Here is a 22,500-nt window from a genome sequence, read left to right as displayed (position 1 = left end):
TATCATCCTTCCCTACAAACACACACACACACACACACACACACACACACACACACACACACACACACACACACAAATTTCTGCTGAGAGATTACCGTGGCGACAGACTAATTTGGCGAGCAGGTGTCTGGGGACTTGTTAGCAGCTGGAGACGGTTGTGTAACCGGATGGTGTAACCGGATGGTGGATGGAGTGTGTGTGTGTGTGTGTGTGTGTGTGTGTGGGGGAGGGGGGTGGGATGAAGAGGTGGCAGAGAGGGCAGTGCCATGTCTGCTTGTGGCATTTGGGTAACCTTCAGAGCAGGGGGAAGCGGGGGGTAGCGGGGGTGACAGTTGGGAAAATGTCAGGCCTATTAGAGATGTAGAGGCAGAGGGGGAGTCTGTGACACCAAACACACACACACAAGGAGATAAAAACATTCAAACACTCAGACTCAGTACACACAGACAGACAGAGAGAGACAGATACTGACACAGAGAGGAAGATTCATGGTGACATCCATATGCAAATATTCTGAGCTGTCACATATGTGTGCACACATCATGCAAAGAAAAGTGGCACGCATTAATAAAAACTCACACGCACAAACACATTCCATCGCATACACACACACATGCACACACACATTCCATCACACACACACATACATACTCACACACAAAACTTACACGAACATGCACACAGGCCCGCACACAAATGAACTTGTAACAAAAGAGACCAGCCCCCAGTCCTACACAGAGAGAATACATAGTCGAGTGCTCTCTCCATCGAGATCGCACACACACACACACACACACACACACACGGATGCTGGGTAGGGGACACCGAAACCCACTCACCCCAAACACCAGGAGCAACACAAAGAGCTCCGTTCCCACTCTCACACCAGCGCATTACAGAGCCAGGCAAGCGACAAACATGAACAGCAATTAGAGAACTGGAGTGTGTGTGTGTGTGTGTGTGTGTGTGTGTGTGTGTGTGTGTATGTAAGTGTGTGTATGTGCGTGTGTGCATGAGAGAGAATATGTAGATCTGATCTGAATGTGTGTTCAGCGTGCATGAGAGAAAGTGTGTGTCTTTGAGAGAACACACACACACACAAAACAGAAAGAGAGGGTGAACAGCGACATAATTGTGAATAATAGCATGTCTCTCTCAGTCCCTGCCACCAGAACAGAACTCCACTACTGTCAACTTGAGACTTCCCCATAGTTCTGCTCCTCCTCAATCTACATGGCCATAATATTCTCTGCACGAGTATGAGCTAGTGGAGGAGAGAATGTGCTGGGGATGGGGTCAGGGAAGATAGAAAGTGTGACCAGGAGAAGCTATGCAGTCTACATTAAGATGCATTGGCTGTTCTTAATAGGGTGATGAATGGCCCGGCCTCTTTTTCTCTTCATTCTGTCTTTATCCTCTCTATTTTTCTTCTCTCTCTCTTTTCTCTCTCTCTCTATCTCTCTCTCTTTCTCTCTCTCTTCTCTCTTCTCTCTTCTCTCTCTCTCTCTCTTGTAATCACCAACACCAGAACACCTTCTGACACAATCCACAACCCCACCTGCATCAACAACGACACCGTAGAAATAGTGGACTGTTTCAAATACCTTGGACTCACCCTGGACAATAAACTCAGCTTTGAGCAACACACCACTGACATACAAAACGCCAGTCAACAGAGACTCTATGCCATCCGTGGCTCAGATCACTTTCTGTTGCCCCTGTCACTTGCTCCTCCTGTACAAAGCATAGTCCAGCCCATACTCCTCTACTGCCTTCCCTGCTTTTCAACATGCTAACTGCTGCCAAAAGAAACAGACTCACCGCGCATCACCCATACCGCAGCCAAAGCAATAGGCCTCCCCACCCCTAATTTATCAGACCTCAACAGCACACTCACCAAGAACAGAGCACGGACCATCGCTCATGACCCCACCCACCCCCTCAATCCCTTCTTCATTCTGCTTCCATCAAGACGCAGATACAGGGCTATGGGGTGGAAGCGAGTACGCTTCGGGAAAAGCTTTGTGCCCTCTGCAATAGCAGCACTTAACAACAGATCACAGCGGTGATGGATCACTGTGCCGCCCTCATTCCTCTGTAATGTCAACTGGTGATGGTTTTCCTGTTTGTATCTGTGTAATGTGATGTATATGTGCTGTTTGTGTGCTGTTGTGATATATGTGGGTGGGGTATGTGGTGGCAGGGTGGTGGGTGAAGAACCGTGACTGTGTGTATCTATGTATTTCATGTCTGTGAGGCTTGTATGATATGTGAAAACAAATTTCCTATGTAAGGACAAATAAACTAACTAACTAACTAACTAACTAACTAACTCTCTTTCTCTCTTCTCTCTTTCTCTCTCTCTCTCTCTCTCTTTCTCTTAGTCTCCCTTCGTCCAGCTCTCTTTCTTATTATCCTATTTTCTTTCTCTCTTTTTTTAAATTCACTCTCCCTATCTTTATTAAATCCACTCTTTATTCCTCAGTCTCTGTCTAAACTGTACTTACTCATGTCCTTCCTCTCCCTCTCTGTCCATCTCTCTCCATCTCTCTCTCTCTCTGTCTCTTTCCTCCCTCCTCTTTTTCAGGGCTGAGACCAGCAGACTCAGGCAGATCCTGTAGGCTGAGATTGGGACGAGGCTCTCACAGACTGAAATAATATAATATTTCACGCTACTAGCCACTAGCGCCTGCTCCTCTCCTCTCCTCTTCTCCCCTCTCCTCTCCTCTCCGCTCCTCCCCTCTTCTCCCCTCTCCGCTCCTCCTCTCCTCCTCTCTCCTCCCCTCTTCTCTCCTCTCCTCTCCTCTCCTCTCCTCCCTCTTCTCTCCTCTCCTCTCCTCTCTCCCTCTCCTCTCCTCTCCTCTCCGCTCCTCTCCTCTCCTCTCCTTGCATGGCTAAGCAGAAGCAGCTCCTCTACCACTCCCTTCCCAGAGAAGCTTAAGAGATCTACCTCTACTCCTGATGGAGTTACATGTGTGGGAATAACTCAGCTCCACAACCCCCTCACACACACACACACACACACACACACACACTGAACCAACGAACCATAACTACTGTACTATCATCACCACATTGCTGTCCTATCTATAGTTGAACTATATTGGTTCCAAACGTGTGGGAATTTCATTAAAAGAGCTAATAGGCTATTTGAGCATCTCAATATTTGCATTGTTGTGCTGGAGAGTAATTTTGACATGAAAGCAACTATAAATGTCATGAAGGTAGAGAGAGGCAAGATGAATATGGACAAAAAGTGTGTGTGGGGGGGTGAATTCATCTTTCTGCACAGTTTCTGTAAGGTATGAGTGAATGAGTCAGTGTTGTTTTTCTGCACGTTTGTATGCATGCAGGTGTGATGCAGCAGTGTACGCACGTCAGGAAATGATACTTGGTACGGCTGAGTCGAAGCTGCATTCTGGAAACAGACTTCAACTCATTAGCAAGAGAAAAAGAGAGAAAGAGACAGAGAAAGAGACAGAGAGAAAGAAAGAGGGGGGGCAGAGAGTAAGAGAAAGGGATGAGAAATGAATGGAGATGGACAGAGTGCTCTGTTTTGAGCACGCCACACACACACACACACACACACACACACACACACACACACACAGACCATTTCTCTATCTCTACTTTCAAGCTGCACATCACATTAGCCTTACAAGGAGTCTAGGTCTAATTTCTTTTCATCTATTCTTAGTGAAATATCTCACACACTCTCTCCCTCTCGCTCTCTCTCTTCCTCTATCCTCCTCCTCCTCCTCCTTTCTGCTGTCTGTCCGTGAGGCAGAGTGAGGGAGTGAGTGAGAAGTCACCCAAATAGCCCGAGTCAGCCTTTTGCAGACGCTGCTCTTCATTAAAGATGCGCCAGGCCGCAGCACAACAACGCAGCGTGCACACACACACACACACACACACACACACACACAGCAGCAGCAATGAGATGTAGCCAGGCGCAGCCACGCAAGGGGCCCTGTCAGATGGGATTAGCCCAAACAGACACGGGTAAACACACAAACACACACACACACACACACTGACACAGACACATGCAGAGACACACATTCACACACACAAATACACGCACATACACAGACAGACACACACACACACACATTTACATACAACCAAAAACACAAACTAATATATGTAGACATCTCTCTCTCACACATACACACATACACACACACACACACACACAAACAAAAATAAACAAACACAAGAATGTCCACATAGATTAAAACACACACCATCCAGAAACACTCCAACACACACAGGACTATGCACAATAAGTCAACTCTCCAGATACCCATAAGTCATAAGCTCTAGGGGACGACATCCTCACATCTCAACTCCACTCGTCTCTACAGAGCCAGTCCATGTCTGTCTGTTGTGTACAACTACCAGCAAACATCACTCCCAATTAGCCCCACTGACAGTGTTAGTAAGACCGATTTGTGTGTGTGTGTGTGTGTGTGTGTGTGTTGTGTGTGTGTATGTATATATACGTGTGTGTGTCAGTGAATGTGTATTTGCTTGCATGCTGTTGGTCTGGGTCATTATACAAGTGTAAATTTAGTATGGATGTCTGCATGCTATCTGCATGTACATGTAGGCATATTACTTGTGTGTGTGTATGAGGTTATCTTGTGTGTGTGTGTGTGTGTGTGTGTGTGTGCTTGTGTGTGTGTAAATGTGTTTGTGTGCATGCATGTGTGTGAGCATGTCTGTTTGCATGCGTGTGTATGTATGCATGTGTGTTTGTGTGTGTGTGATAGTCCTAATGAGATCACTAACACATCTGCCGATGCCCTCAGGCGTGACAGAACTACCCTCTTCCTCCTCCTCCTCCTCACACCTCCTCACTTACATCCCATCTCCTCCCACAGACCTGGCTAACATTTGTTCTCATCTGTGCACTGCTCTGTACTCGACTGAGTTTGCCTGCTGCAGTAGATCAATGGGAGAGCTTCAAAGCGAAAGCCCTAGGCAGACTCAATCAAATTTGTGCACAGGGATTGGAATTGGTGCAGCAATAAATGTGACTTCCAATGGTTGTAAAACTGATGTAATATAAGCTCGGGGAATATATGGCAAATTCTATATATCCATTGTTGAGGTCAATAATATATGTGTCCAAATCCTGTAATATATTTTTTTATTTTTATGAGTCAGTTTAAATGATTGGTTTCTGCCCTCATCCTGGTCAGCACACAACGAGGGAAAAGTACTATAAAGCCAGGCAATAATGTGAGTTTAAACTGACCCTCAGGCCTTCAAGCTGTGGAGGTTATAGCCTATCATTAGTTGTACATCTGAGCGAAGGCACCCTCTCCACTGCGTTCTGGGAAATGAAGTCAATGATTGCCTGTTCCACGGAGACCGCCCACAGCCCTGGGGAGCTTCATGACGGCTATCCCACATGCTTGACCTCTCTATGACCTTCAGCGGAGAGGGCAACATTCTCTGCGTTCTCTCTTGTCTGGTCCTGTTTGAAGGCCGCGGTGTCTTGGCCACGATGGCGCTGACAGATTTTTGGTGGCAAAACCAGTGGTCATAAGAATGACGACCTTGTGGCTATTTTTTGGCTGTTGTTGTGACAACCTGTTGACGTAACCTTGACTCGGTGGTGCGCTGGTTAGCAGGTTCGTAAAGTCGGTGTGAGTTATGTGTTGCAATTGAGCAACTAACTGATACAGCATGGGGGTTGTTTATGATCAGTAAAGTGTGTGGGTTTTTTGTTTATATGTGTGAGGATGTGTCTCTGTGTCTGTGTGCTTCTGTGCATTTGTGAGTCTGTATCTGGAGTGTGTATGTGAGTGCAGCAACTGGGAGGGGGCACTGGGAACTGAAGCAATGTGCAGTGTGTGTGTGTGTGTGTGTGTGTGTGTGTGTGTGTGTGTGTGTGTGTGTGTGTGAGAGAGTGTATGTGTGCATGTGTTTGTGTGTGTGTGTATGTGTATTTGAGGGCTGAGAGCCGCGTCTGTCACAGTGACAGCTGCCAGGAACAGCCACTCAACTATTTTTACCCTGGGAATGCTGAGCTTATCCCCCTGAACTCTTGACTGAGCACGCCAACCACTAAATACTCAGGTAATGTTTACTACACCACTGGACAACTCTCTCAACTCTCTCTCACACACAAACATATACACATGCACAAACAAAGACAATACCAACCACTAAATCAGGCTACACTTACTACCCTGTATACACACACACACACATCACCGGGCACACACACACAAACACACTATCTCTCTCGCACATGCACACACATACACAAACACACACACACACACACACACACACACACACTATCTCTCTCCCACATACACATACAGTACACACACACACACACACACACACACACACACACACACACACACACACACACACACACACACACACACACACAGGCCTGTCCCATTTCTCACGATCCCAGCCACTAAATACTCAGGTAACATTTACTACCCTCTAAACACATACATCACAGGACACACACACACACACACACACACAAACACACTTCCCAACACACACAAAGACATGAACAAAGATACAATCTTGACACTATACCTTACCCACTGTCATTCAACTGCCATGCTATCACACTGCATCAGACTGTACCGTCTGTGCCTCATCAATCACTACTTAAGTAACTCTACACAAAACTCCTCAAGTGAAATCCCAACATCCGAGACCAACCTGACCCAAACAGGAAGTCCCGCGGCATCAACTTCCTGCTGATAAAAGCTAAATAAAACTGACAGATTTCACTTAGCCAACAGGAGACTGCACTCTGTTGTTTCCTGCCATTCAACCACACAGCTCCATCACAAAATTAGACAATGTCTCCAGCAGAGAAATTCACATTTCAACTGTTTATCTGCCATCTCCCCCATTCAAAAAACACAATGCTACTTGTGTCTAATCTGGGCTAAATCTCTTCACTTTTTATTCCTCTCATTCAGGAGTGTGTTGAGCTATAAATCTTCAGCGTCAGGAGGGTGTGTAAGAGGCAGGTTAGGAGAATGGCCATGGTGGAGATGACATCACCACATGCCTTCGCCCGACTGTGGGGGCTGTGGGAATGACATGGAGGGATCTCTATGTCACTGACCTTTGACCCCAGCATGGGGGACTGTCACCTCTAGTTAGCATAAATCCACAGCTGCTGAGTGACGATGATTACTGGCTGAATGGCACATGTGTACACACACACACACACACACACACACACACACACACACACACACTGGGGCACACATACATATAAATAACGCACGTGTACACAAGCGTGTGTACGCTCACACACAACACTCACACCACAATTCACCGCATGTCCATCAGAAACGCACACATGGATATAAGCCCAAGAATCAATGATTTATGGCATTTTTACGTAAGCCCATACGCACACAGCATACATAAATCAGCTCATTTAACCACTTACACACACACACACACACACACACACACACACACACACACACATTCATGCAGCCTCATCCACTAGACTGGAGAGGAGCTGGCCCAGTCCTCCTGCCTCCTCCCCCCACTCACCCCCAGTGGAGCCCCTCCCGATGGGGGATCAGTGGAGCTATTTCTAGCCACCCCACGCTTTTACCACTCCTGGAGACAGCGCCAGAAATAGCTGCAGCCTCAATGACTGACACAGCACTCAGAGAGAGAGAGAGAGAGAGAGAGAGAGAGAGAGAGAGAGAGAGAGAGAGAGAGAGAGATGGACAGAGAGTGGCAGAGAGAGAGAGGGAGATGAGGGGTGGGTAGATAGACAGAGACAGAGTGTGAAAAGTGAGAGACAGAGCAGGGGTGGGAGGGAGAGAGGAAGACAGAAAGAGAAGAGAGAGAGAGAGAGAGAGAGAGAGAGAGAGAGAGAGAGAGAGAGAGAGAGAAGAAAGGAAAGGATGGATGGTAGAGACACAGAGAGGGAGGGAGGGAGCGAGGGAGCATAGGGAATCAGAGAAGAATAAAGAGAATATATGAGAAAGTGATCCGGGCAGGAATAAAAAAGACAGAGGAAGAAAAGGACAGCAGGGGAGCCAAGGGAGGACAGAATAAAGCAGGAAGAAGAGATGGCAGAATGCTAATATTGCCTCCTCTTTTCTGCACACAGTACACTCTCCCTCTATTCCCTAACCCTCTATACTACACATCACACTGACATCCATACAGATTCAGTAACCTGGGAAACCTAGGCCTCCTGGCCCTGGCAGACCTTATCAGAGCCAACATTCACCACCATCACCACCATCACCACTACCACCTCCACCACCACCACCCCCTCACCCCACCTGACCTTCCAGGACCCCCTCCGATGTCCACCAGGAAGACTGTGACTGACCTCAGCCTGAGCCTGGGCAGGTATTCCCTGGAATAGCAGAGCAACAACTTGCGTAACCTCAGGAATCCTGCTTTCCAGGAAGAGGGCCGGGACTGAACCTCTAAGGCTGCTCCTCCACCAGATTACTGACTCATTTTTAACTGACCGAGGCCCGGGCCGGCAGACTGCCCCACTCGCGGCCAGTCACTGAGTCTTTGTCCACCCACGCTCATCTTGGTGGCATATGGACCAGGTGTAAAGGTGTGCCAAAGGTGTGTGTGTGTGTGTGTGTGTGTGTGTGTGTGTTTGGGTGTGTGTGTGTGTGTGTGTTTTCGTATGCCAAATGCTTTAGCCAAATGCCAAATGCTTTAGCCAAAGCCAAATACATTGAAAGATAGTCATTTAAAGTAACCAGCCATCAGGTCCCTTAGTCCATAATACTTTGAAAGGAAGTCTCTGAGTGAGAGTAATCGTATCAAAGCATACAGAGAAATACACACACACACACACACACACACACACACACACACACACACACACACACACACACACACACACAAACCCTGTGCTGACACAGGCTCCCTGAATCTTGCCAGTCACTACGAAGCCTTTAATGCTTATGAAATGTGAGGTGACTTAAGTGGGACACCAGGTCTTAAATTACTCACAACTCAGACTCTTCATGTTCCTCCCCTCTCTGGCTTGCTCTGGTGAGACCATTCCAACAAAAGGCAAAAACATTTGCAATTCATTTGTCGAGCCCTGGTTGACATACCACCATAATTGGGATACAATGTGATGAAAGAGGCTTTTGATGTCCTGTGGCGTGTTTTCTGTGTGTGTGTGTGTGTGTGTGTGTGTGTGTGTGTGTGTGTGTGAGTCTGTGTGTCCTGGCCGACAGGTTCAGCGATCTGGAAAAGGGGAAAGAGAGGGGGTGAAGGTCTGCAGCAACACCACGTGACAGCACTCACTGGTGTGAATGGGATTTGGGGTTAGTGTAGCGCGCTAAGAAACTAGCACCCTCCTGGCCTGATTCAATTTGTAAGTAATTTGTGCCTGATTAAGACCTTGGTTTCCCTCTGTCATGTGCTTTGTGGCTTTCTAGGCTGAAGGAATTGAAGTTGGTACACAATGTTTATTCAGTAAACTTAAGCAGGGCTCTCAAGTTTTGAGTTCAGCCTGGCATAAGATTTAATGGGTGAAGTGGGATGTCAGGTCTAAAGAAAGGACTCGGTTTTTGATTGAAAGGTATTACTGGTGAGTGCTTTTTCTGTCAAGATGAAGTACTCCTTCACTTCGCTTTACCAACACAATGGCTGGACATGCTCATAACCAAACACATGTTAACACAGCCTTCTGTAGACTCGCAAAACAACAGGCACTGATAAGCTGACTAGCTTGCTAACTTATGCATTTTATCTAATAATTTGGTAGCCTAGAAGGCGCCAACCGCAATTGACCACGCCCACAAAATTTGAGATTGGGAAATGAGAATTAGAATTAGAATCAAATTAGAACCGAGTCTGGCTACGTCAGACTAATTATTTGGTATCAGCAACCTTACAAAATCTGTAGACCTATGCCATATATACGCTATTATATGAGTTTGGCACAGTGAAGGCTGCTTTTTTGGGAAGTATGTTAATCCTCCCTTCACTGATCAATTTGAGGATTTTATAAAACTCATAAATGGTCAAATAAAACTCATAAATGGTAAAATAAAAACCCTGTTTAATATTGCTTTAAATGACAAGTGACATGCCTGCTACATAGCTAATGTCAATGAAGTACAACCAGATAGGCATCTATTAATTAAATAGATGTATCAGAGAGAGAGAGAGCGAGAGAGAGAGAGAGACGGCACCAATCCTCTTTGAGTGACGTGACACTCTCATCTCTCTATGTGCCAGCAAAGCTCAACCAAGTGTCAACAGGTAGCCTAATGGTAATGGCTCTGAGGCTCATACTGGCATGGCCCCAGTGAGCTTGGTGTTCCAGATGGGGATAAGCCAGACACATAGGCCCTGTGCGGTAAGCTCCTCCACCATATAAAAGTGCCAAAAACCACAGGGTTTGTTCCGGAACACTCTCTCCCTGTTTGCAGTCCTAGACCCAGGGGGCGACCAGTCTGTGACATGTCACACGCACTCCTCTGTTTGGTGTGGTTACCATGGTAAAAGACAAGCAACAATATGGAGGGAAAAGGGGCTGCTGTCACTCTTTGCCGCCCCATTCACTCCCATTGTTCATTCTTTCATGTGTGTTTGTCTGCAACACTGAAGGCAGTTTTGTGAGTCTGGAACTGAAGTGTGTCAGCTGGAAAAACCCTGATGCTGGATGACAGGAGAGAGTGATGGCTCTACAGTATGGGGGAAAGAACGAGTGAGGGGCACTCAGGGTGGCCGAGCAATGGGCACTTCTCCACAAGGGGACTAAATCTCCACTCCTTCCTCGGCGACACAGCAACAACAACAACAACAAGGACAGCAACAGCTGTGGCAGCTGTCTGACTGCCACGGAATGGAAGACTGGCATTCGAGGACATGGCATGGGAGTGTGTCGGCGAGGCAGACGCACCCTCGGAGCAGCAGGCGGAACAAGGTTACTACAACGACAATGAGCCAACCACTGCTGGCGTCAACAAGATGAATAAATATTCGAGCAGTAGGCTACAGCAGAGCTCGTCCACAACCTAGTTGGCCTAGTTTAAACACACAGAAACAGGACTCACCCATAAATGAATGGCCAGCCAACAGCGAGAATCTTCTTCCCGCAGAGCCCGACAGCAAGACTGTGTTCCAGAAGATTCCGAGAGAAATTAAGCTCTCGGTAATATCTCTGCCGTGATATGATTTTTTTTTTTACTGTCCCTAGAGATGGTCTGGGGGACTGTGGGCAGCCAAATGAAATTAGCCAGGCCAGGGAGAACAGGAGAGGAGGGACAGTGGGCTACACTGGGACAACTTAAGAGTTCATTCATGAAAGACGGCAGACTAGAACATTCCACAGTCTCTCTCTGAAAAAGAGTTCTATTTATTTGAGGTGAGGTCGAAAAAAGGTCTTAAAAAAGGCCATTTGTGTATGTGTGTGTGTGTGTGTGTGTGTGTGCATGCGTGTGTGTAATAACATTACTTCCAATCTAAGTAACAACACGGAAGTCATCAATTTAGTTCATTTATCTATTTTATCTATTTGGCTGACACTTTCTTACAAAGGGACTTGTCAATTATTACAAGGACCAGTCCCCAGAGCAACTCAGGGTAAAGTGCCTTGCTCAAGGGCACAACAGTGACAGCCTGGTATCGAACCCACAACTTTAACGGCTACTGCATGCTAGCCCAGCTCTTTGACCACTACACTACCTACCACCACCCCTGTAATTGTCTGTAGTTAGACTTTTGACTTTGTACTTTGTATTATTTAAATAAGTGTATATGGTTTGCTTGATGACTTTGGCAATCAGCTCCATGGCAATCATGACCTCCAGACCCTCCCTGAGGGCGTTCTCCTCTCTTCTCCTCTCCTCTCCTTTACTCACCTTTGCATGTGAAGCACTTGATGTGGAAGTGCTTGGACTGCACGCGGAGCACCTCGCCCTTGCATGGCTCGCCACACTTATAGCAGCGGATGACAAGCTTCTCTGGGGGATGGTGGGATTCCTGAGCATGGGCCACTGAGGAGAGAGAAAGACACACACACACACACACACACACACACACACACACACACACACACACACACACACACACACACACACAGTTAGACATGGCACTGACTGGGACATTCATTTTAACAAAGAGACTCACCAACCTAAATGCATTAGAGTAACTCAGTAGAACTGTGTGCGAAGCCTGACATGTCAAACATGCAAAACAAATGCACACTCAAGTACATAATAGATTGATTACACATTTAAATAATAACAAACAATTTCTGTGCCTTTACTTTACTTTTAAGTGCCAGTTAACATAGTCATTCATGATATAGCTGTAACTGTCTCATGATTTATGACAAGGTGTCCTTGACCGGATGCTCAGGCTTATGTGCCAAATGGGCTTTAGATGCCAGTTCCTGTGAGGACTATGATGACCGCAGACACAGTCAGGCACATCAGGCTTATTTATATCACTTAAGTTTTATTTTAAGATACTGTGCTCTGATCATGACTTGGGTTCTGAATGTTCTTTGACACTGAAAGTCTGAGTTGTTTTAAAAGGCAAACAAGTGCATAGAAATCACAGAAAATAACTGTTAAAATAAAGCGAAATAACAATGCTGTCATTTCCCCCCATTCCAATTCCATCAAAACAATCTGAATTGAAATGAGTTTATAATCAGTTAACTGTGCTTAACAATTATTGACATTAACAGATGTCACAACAAAAAGTCAATTGAGAGAGCAACAGAGCAGATGTCATCATCCATAATCTATAATTTACATAATGAATGTCCCCACACTGCATTATGTGTGGAAGTCCTGCATTATGTATGGAAGTTTAAGTACGGCATTATCCAAACAAGCACAATTACAAACACACACAGGGCCACAGCTTCACTCCTATGAGTCTGCTTCACTAATAGGCTTTTGCACTGCTAACTTAACTGAGGGAAGAACTGACCAGACACACTACTGATGTTCTCAGACCTAATTACGACTAAACTGTGTCCACACACACACACACACACACACACACACACACACACACACACATACACAGACACAGACACAGACACAGACACAGACACACACACACACACACACACACACACACACACACACACACACACAGACACAGACACAGACACAGACACACACACACAGACACACACATACATACATACATACGTACACACACTCACACAGCTGTCAAAGACATACTGTACAATGCTCATAAAGCATAGCTGTACATATTTTAAAGCGATAGAAACCAGGTTGACACAACAAACAGCACACCCAGAGAATATTACACTGGTTACATAACTGTAGTTAATGACCAATTCGATGTGCTGCTCAACAAAGCATCACAAACACACACACACATACTCAACCTTCCCCACCCACACACAAGCTCACACACAAACACTCATACCACACACACACACACACACACACACACACACACACACACACACACACACACACACACACACACACAAACAAAGCCAGGGAGGTGTTAAATCTTGATAATTGCGTGGCGCTCCAGGGGAGAGGATACTGGGGCGGGCTGGAGGGATGACAGCAGATAGCTGGCCTTCGCTGAGCTAGCCCAGATAGCGCTGATAGCAGAGAGCTGTTTGCTCACGGCCACAAAAGTGCTGAGGTCTGTACCGCCACCACTGAGTCTGACTCACTCTCTTTTCTCCCTTTCTCTCTCCCTCTCCCTCTCTCTCTCTCTCTCTCTCTCTCCCTCTCTATCTCTCTTTATCTACCTCTATATCTCCCCATGCTGTTTTTCTCCCTTCCTCAAACTTAATATTGTGCTATCTATCACTCTCTCTCTTTCTCAACTCTTTCTCTCTCTCTTTCTGTCTTTGTCTCGTTCTCTCTATCTCTCTCATGCGTCCTTTTGCCCTCCCTCTGCCTCTATCTCTCCATCACTATTTATCACCCCCCCCCCTCCCTCTCTCTCCGTCTGTAGTGTAATAATGCAGGATGACTAGAGGCTGATCAAACTTAGTGCGGAGCTGAGATATAACTTTGCAAGTCTAATTTATAGCCACTGGGCCCTCAGGCCACCTCTGTCCAGAGCTGAGCCTTTCAGACAGAGCAGCAGGCTTTTATACCCACTCTTCATCATCATGGTGACACGTTTGTTTACTCTCTGAATTCATTCATCATTAGATTTCATGGATGATAACTTTGAGGCTTAAAATGCACAAAAAACCCTGCGGTTTGTGCGGTTCTATATTGAGTACTTTGACTGTACACACACGGCGCTATTTTTAATCCGTTTCAAACTGTCTTTTTTTTGTAGGCATAGAACAATGGTGATGACAGATAAGGCACTGCATTTTGAGTTTTGAGATAGATAGATAGATAGATAGATAGATAGATAGATAGATACGTTATTGATCCCCAAGGGGAAATTCAAGAATATGAATAACTTTGAATAACTAATCAGCAGTGTGTGTGGCCTTCTATTCACCAACTGTGGAATTGCTCATCTAGGCTTCTCCTGCCGTTGTTTGTGGGACTTTCTGAATGATGTGTCTACTGTATGTGCACAAAACAATTTGCTGTGTGGCTAAGAAAGGATTTAGGCCAACATCACCCTTGCAGATGGGTCATGATGCAACCATAACACCTCTTTGGTCTGCGTTCTACTATTTGCAGACCAGGCAGGAATGGGTGCCATTAATTAGGGTGGATCCCCCATTGATTTCAAGTGCTCCCATCTGATCAGGATCTGTGAGCACCAGTAGTGATTGTTAAACCCAAGAAAGGTATGCTGACAAGGAGAGGAATGAGAGGCAAAAAAGTCCAGATCCGTTCACAGTGCCAAGGCTATAGGTATCAAACAAGATCACAGACACCTTTAAATGTTCAAATGAGTCACACCTTGTTACCCATTACTAAAATGGCATATGATACACCACATAAAGTGTACCAGAAGCATCATTAACATTCTATCACTCTTTTTCACAGCTCGTTGTGGCTAACGCTACACATCCGTGTGGCGGCTGAGGACTGTGGAAACCTGCTGCCTTAAACCTCATTAAGAGAATAAAGTCAATGACGCCCCTGAGGAGTTATTAGCAGCTAGCGCAAGCATGACAAAGTCGTATGTGCCACACGTTAATGGAGGACAGTATTAGGGCCAGTGCTCCCAGTAGCTGTGTCAAAGCATGAGAGCTAGTTAGAGAGGGCGGGGGGAGGAGAGGGAGCGAGAGTGAGAGAGAAATCCAACGCCAAAGCGGATCAATTAGCCAAGGTCATCAGGAAGAGCTCAAAGGTGTCAGAATCAAAATCTGCTTTCCTGTCAAGCTTTTATAAGTCAGCACCAGGGTCCACTGCAGTGCTTGCTGGTGCATAGCTGGGACGGAATTCTCAACTGCACATGTGGAATCTGACGGATGGCAAAAACGGTCTTCAGAGCGGCGCCTATTGACATGCACACCACATGTGATCTGCATCATTTCTGTTTCTGAGGCTCGTTTTTGACTCAGACGGCCTGCGGGCTGATCCCGGACCTGCTGGGTGAGCGCTAGCGATACGAGCTGCCAGGTGACGAGCTGTGGACCCAGGACCTGTGAGAGTGAGGCAGAGACTGAGCATGAGCCGGGGGTTGGGGTTGGGTGGAGGGAGATGTCCCTTCGACTCCTCTGCTCGTCAAGGTCTCCTTCTTCCCTCTCCCCCCAAAAAAACGTTCATGATCATCCATGCACTCTTTCACCCTCTCTCCCTCTCTCTCTCTCTCTCTCTCACACTCCCCCATCTCTCCCTCTCTCTTCATCTCTCTCTCTCTCTCTGTTGTGGGTGAGAAGTGATGCGTGCTGGGCTAATCTAATCGCTGGCCTCTCGAAAGGCCCGAGTGCTGGAGTGAGATTAGGAGGGGAAGGAATGTGCTGTCCCCAGAGCGGGCTGTCCCTCTTCCCTCGCTCCATCTCTCTCTCTCTCCCTCCATCCATCCATCCCGCCATCCCTCCTTTACCCACTCCCTGCCTGGCAAGGCTCTTTTATCAGGCAAAGGAGAGAGAGAGGAAGAAAGAGAGAGGGAGTGTGTGAGAGAGAGAGAGAGGTTACACAAGCATGCTCCACACAGACACATACACATACTCTCAGATATACAGACACATACTAACACACATCGAATGATGTGTGTGTGTGTGTGTGTGCAATGTATGCAAAAGCACAAGGACAAAGACCCTAACAGAGGGATGTGGGTATGCACCTATGTCCCGAGAGGTCACTCATCTCACTGCCATCTGGGTGAAAGAAGCTGAATGGTGCATACAGACGTCCAGTGAATGCATATCTTTGGCTCAATGTTTTGCATAGGCTGTTCAACATACGGCAGCTACAAGATTATATAACAGGGTGTGTAGGCTACTCCTTACACCTCACTACACACATACGGTATACACACCAGTCTGAATGCCAACTTGGAACAAAACCCATGGAATGTATGTCAACCAGTGCATCATACACACACACACACACACACACACACACACACACACACACACACACACACACACACACACACACACTCACCGGCACATGTGTGTGTTGGAAATGCAGACTTCTCTCTCTGCCTATACCTTACACTGGATCCCAGCTCTGGAGATCGTCGTTGCTATGGCAACCTGCTCTATAACGGTAACAGCAACCAAAATAATGTGCTCACTTGCAGCCACATTAACCCACGACAGGACTGCAGTCCCCCCCCCCTCTCTCTCTGTCCATCCTTCTTTCTTTCTCTCTCTTTTTCATTCTCTAGGGGACGCCAAGAAAGGTGATTTAATGGGGAGAAAAGAAAGAGGCAGAGAGAGAGAGAGAGAGAGAGAGAGAGAGAGATTAGGAAGCAGAGAGAGAGAGAGAGAGAGAGAGAGAGAGAGAGAGATTAGGAAGCAGCAGAGAGAGAGAGCTCATTCTTTGGGAATATCCTACACAATTGCTAATGATAACAAATCATCACAACATTTATCATGCACACACACACTCATACATAACATAATCTCTCTCTCTCTCTCCCTCTGAATGCATATCTTTGGCTCAATGTTTTGCATAGGCTGTTCAAACATACACTCTGAATCAGGCAGCTACAAGATTATATAACAGGGTGTGTAGGCTACTCCTTACACCTCACTACACACATACGGTATACACACCAGTCTGAATGCCAACTTGGAACAAAACCCATGGAATGTATGTCAACCAGTGCATCATACACACACACACACACACACACACACACACATATACACAGACACACACACACACACACACTCACCGGCACATGTGTGTGTTGGAAATGCAGACTTCTCTCTCTGCCTATACCTTACACTGGATCCCAGCTCTGGAGATCGTCGTTGCTATGGCAACCTGCTCTATAACGGTAACAGCAACCAAAATAATGTGCTCACTTGCAGCCACATTAACCCACGACAGGACTGCAGTCCCCCCCCCCCTCTCTCTCTGTCCATCCTTCTTTCTTTCTCTCTCTTTTTTATTCTCTAGGGGACGCCAAGAAAGGTGATTTAATGGGGAGAAAAGAAAGAGAGAGAGAGAGAGAGAGAGATTAGGAAGCAGCAGAGAGAGAGAGAGATTAGGAAGCAGCAGAGAGAGAGAGATCATTCTTTGGGAATATCCTACACAATTGCTAATGATAACAAATCATCACAACATTTATCATGCACACACACACTCATACATAACATAATCTCTCTCTCTCTCTCCCTCTCTCTCTCTTTCTCTCTCTCTCTCTCTCTCTCTCACACACACACACGCACACACAGAAGCATGCAGGGGGACATATGGACATATGTGCAGTCTGAACACGCACCACATTTGGAGAAAGTAGCCTGGAGAGCAGTCAGCACACCAGAGCACACTGTCTCCATATGAGCAACAGACACACACACACACACACACACACACATTTATATACTGTGTGCATGCCGTGTACTATACCATATACTGCATGGTATGACAGCATGAACACGCACACTGCCAAACACACACGAGTGTTGCCTGTGCTCATAAATCATCTTAGGGTCTACAGTCTCACCCAGCATGTCTGACAAGCACAAACAAGCACCTGTGGAGACACTCAGACACTTGGGACACAAACACACACACACACACTCTTTTTCTCTGTTTTTTTGTGTAGTGTCAACAAGCAGAAAGTGGATTAGATGGCAGTCTCTTGTTACATATTACAGAACATCCCTCAACCTTTACTACTGCTTAACACCAACACTACCTTGGCAGTGTGCGTGTGTGTGTGTGTGTGTGTGTGTGTGTGTGTGTGTGTGTGTGTGTGTGTGTGTGTGTGTGTGTGTGTGTATATACGTGGTTATGTGTAGAAGGTCAGGTCAAAATGACTGCCCAAATTAAACTTTGACTTAATGGAGGGACCCCAACCAGACCTTCTCCTGCTTCTTCTACGAGCCTCCCCCGTGTAAGGACCCTCTCCACTAGACGGGGTCAGCTCCAGCACTCCTACCTGCAGCAGCCATGACTCACAGCTTACTCACAACAAAAACACTCAGTTGTCACAAAAACCCAGCATCTTCAACCCACTGGGTTTGTACTGTTGTCTTATCCGTACCTGGATACTGGATTTCTTTGAAACAAAAACCCCATTTCCCATGAAGACTTCACCTCACTAGGTTTGAACTTTAAGTGACCCTTCCACTCTCAGTCCTTGTCAGAGGACTATACAGTACACAAGAAGAGAGTGTAATACTGTCATCATCAGTGGCAACTCTTCTTTATAAAACACTGCAGCCTTATCTGTCAATGCAAACACTTCTAAATCATACGCTGAGTAAAACAGCCATTGTCAAGGACTTTTAAACACATATACTAAAGCTAAGGCCAGATATGAGTTCTGAAGTGGCATGGATGGTCATGGTCAGATATTACAGCCACATTCAATTTACATTCACAGCACAGCAGCCTGTCCAGTCGTCTTATTGCGTTGGATTCTCTCTATTTGATGGTTTTAGGCTTTTGTTTTCCATGTGTAGACAGTCATCATTTTATCAACAGTGATTTATAATGTCTGTGATCTGTTGATCATGTCTTCCACTACTATTAATAATGGTCATGTATTAAAAAAAAATAAATAGATGTCCACTACAATGCATGTGCATACTGTAGGTCTGCTCTAATGTCAAGACTTCAAGATTAACACCAAAGCTACCTCTGCAAATGCAATACAACCATATGAACTTGTACTAAGTATCTTTACATTGCTACTTTGGATGCTAACATGATATATCAACTGAAGGATTCTATGTCTGTGGATGGATCAAAATCGTGGGTGTAGTTTGGTGACGAATGTTCTCAAAGTGACCTAGAAATTTGACATTTATTAAAACTTCCCTTATGTGCAGATGTGTCCAATTAATTTAGACACCAAGCCCTCGTTGACTCAGCATGGACTCTGTTTGAAAGAGAGAAACAAAGCAAGCAAGAGACAAACACTTGATCTAAAAATAAATAGTCAAGTGCAGGAGTGAATATCTGACATTCAGGAGAGCAGGAGTGAATATCAGGTGTTTTTATCGACACAAACAGCTGATGACTTCAGTGCAGTGAGCAGAGGCTCAATAGTTCCCCGGCCACCTCGACAACTGGACAAAGGACGCTAGTTCAAGATAAGTGGCATACAGTATACAACCCTCACACACACACGTATACGTATGCAGCTATCTCCAGGACCCACAGACGCAAGCAACATTTACACCATTCAGTACACTGTCACACACACACACACACACACACACACACACACACACACACACACACACACACACACAGAGAGAGAGAGACACACACACAGAGACACACATGTATACACATATGTACAATTATCCAGGGCAATGACTCCTAGAACCAAGCCTCACACCGCATTCAGCATTCACACTGTCCAGTCCATGGTCACAGCAGTTGTATCAACACCCCTGCCCCCCCCACACACACACACAAACACACACATGTATACACATATGTACAATTATCCAGGGCAATGACTCCTAGAACCAAACCTCACACCGCATTCAGCATTCACACTGTCCAGTCCATGGTCACAGCAGTTGTATCAACACCCTTGCCCCCACACACACACACACAGAGACACACATGTATACACATATGTACAATTATCCAGGGCAATGACTCCTAGAACCAAACCTCACACCGCATTCAGCATTCACACTGTCCAGTCCATGGTCACAGCAGTTGTATCAACACCCTTGCCCCCACACACACACACACAGAGACACACATGTATACACATATGTACAATTATCCAGGGCAATGACTCCTAGAACCAAACCTCACACCGCATTCAGCATTCACACTGTCCAGTCCATGGTCACAGCAGTTGTATCAACACCCTTGCCCCCACACACACACACACAGAGACACACATGTATACACATATGTACAATTATCCAGGGCAATGACTCCTAGAACCAAACCTCACACCGCATTCAGCATTCACACTGTCCAGTCCATGGTCACAGCAGTTGTATCAACACCCTTGCCCCCACACACACACACACACACAGAGAGAGAGAGAGACACACACACACAGAGACACACATGTATACACATATGTACAATTATCCAGGGCAATGACTCCTAGAACCAAACCTCACACCGCATTCAGCATTCACACTGTCCAGTCCATGGTCACAGCAGTTGTATCAACACCCTTGCCCCCACACACACACACACACACAGAGACACACATGTATACACATATGTACAATTATCCAGGGCAATGACTCCTAGAACCAAACCTCACACCGCATTCAGCATTCACACTGTCCAGTCCATGGTCACAGCAGTTGTATCAACACCCTTGCCCCCACACACACACACACAGAGAGAGAGAGAGACACACACACACAGAGACACACATGTATACACATATGTACAATTATCCAGGGCAATGACTCCTAGAACCAAACCTCACACCGCATTCAGCATTCACACTGTCCAGTCCATGGTCACAGCAGTTGTATCAACACCCTTGCCCCCTGTGTGTGTGTGTGTGCAAAGCCGGTGCACTGGGGTATTTATAGAGCTGGTTATCAGAGCTGAAGGGCTGGGGGTGGACTGGGCTGTAAGGGGTGGGGGGGTGGGGCCCACTGCCACGACTGCAGGCCACACGTGGAGTCTGGCGGCAAGAGCACAGGGGGGTCTGGACAGAAGCTTCCAGAGGGACACGGATGCCATCCTGTGCTGTGGGCCAAGTTGAAAGGGTCAACTAGTCTGGCAGGCCAGTGAGCCCTTGTGTAGGGGCAATCCTTGTGTTGGGGCTACATATAGAGCATGTGTGTGTGTGTGCTTGTGTGTGTGTGTTTGGGGAGGTGGGGGGTAGGAGTGAGCCACTTGGCTGTGATGGGCCCTCACTCTCTGGGGCTAGATGGAGGGCATGTCTGTGTGAGGAGCGACCCAGGAATGTGGAAGGGTGTGTCAACAAGCTACAGGCGGTCTGGTCTCCCAAGGTTATAACCACTAGGCTGCCACATCTCATATTGGAGCATGCGGGAGTGTCTGAAGCAGAGTTAGCGTTGCCTTACCAGGGGGGTATTCAAAGTATGTGGTTTAGGGAGAAACCTGGGTAAGTTAACTTTGAGTAAGTGGTAAACCTCCTACAACAAGAGCCCTATGGCATTGTTTTATAGGAGAATGAAGCCATACAGCTCTTCTATTAGGAGGTTTACCACCTACTCTGAGTTAACTCAACCAGGTTTGTCACTAAACCACGTACTTTGAATACCCCCCAGGGCTAGCTCTGCTGCATAGCATTTATTTGGGCTGTGTGTGTTTATTATGTGTGATGGTGTGCATAAACTCTGACTTTGCGTCATTGCATGCTGTGTCATTTAGCAAAAGCAATGCGTTGGGGTGCTAGCATGTGTGAGGACCTGAGTTAGCTTTGCTGCATAATGTGTGTTTGGTCTGCGAGCACCATTGGGTCTGCATACATGTGTATCTGTGCATGTGTGTTTGTGTGTGTGTGTGTGTGTGTGTGTGTGTGTGTGTGTGTGTGTGTGTGTGTGTGTGTGTGTGTGTGTGTGTGTGTGTGTGTACATGTGTGTATATGTGTTTAGACTTCAATTTACACTGCATAAGACCTCATCTGAGGACCACTTTCCCATTGGTTACCATGGCTACAACGGTGAGTTAAATGTGTTATTGAGTCTGTTCTCACGCTGTCTTTCCTCCCTCTCTCTCTCTCTCTCTCTCTCTTCCTTTCTCTTTGCTCCCCACACTGATCTCTCTCCATCCTTGCTTTCTTTCTCTCCTCCCTCTCTATCTCCCCCTCTCTCTTTCTCTTTCGCTCTCACTCTCCATCTTTGCTTTCTTTCTCTCCTCCTTCTCTCTCTCTCTCTCTCTCTCTCTCTCTCTGCTACAAAGCATGAGCTCTGTGCCTGCTCCTCTCCCACACCGTGGTTCACATATATTTTCTTTT

At 46.4% G+C, this 22,500-nt stretch overlaps 1 protein-coding gene across 12 annotated transcripts in view; it reads right to left on the bottom strand.

Annotated features, from left to right (window-relative positions):
- ablim1b (actin binding LIM protein 1b) overlaps positions 1 to 22,500 on the bottom strand; it is a 107,454-nt gene that overhangs the window by 51,774 nt on the left and 33,180 nt on the right. For all 12 annotated transcript variants that reach the window (XM_048234162.1, XM_048234157.1, XM_048234159.1 and 9 more), the window contains exon 2: positions 11,880 to 12,014. In XM_048234162.1, coding sequence (XP_048090119.1) covers positions 11,880 to 12,014 — 135 coding nt within the window. The remainder of the gene's footprint in view (positions 1 to 11,879; positions 12,015 to 22,500) is intronic.

This window comes from Alosa alosa, chromosome 22, assembly GCF_017589495.1.
Source record: "Alosa alosa isolate M-15738 ecotype Scorff River chromosome 22, AALO_Geno_1.1, whole genome shotgun sequence".
Lineage (NCBI taxonomy): Eukaryota > Metazoa > Chordata > Actinopteri > Clupeiformes > Clupeidae > Alosa > Alosa alosa.
This window is presented reverse-complemented; position numbering and strand designations above follow the sequence as displayed.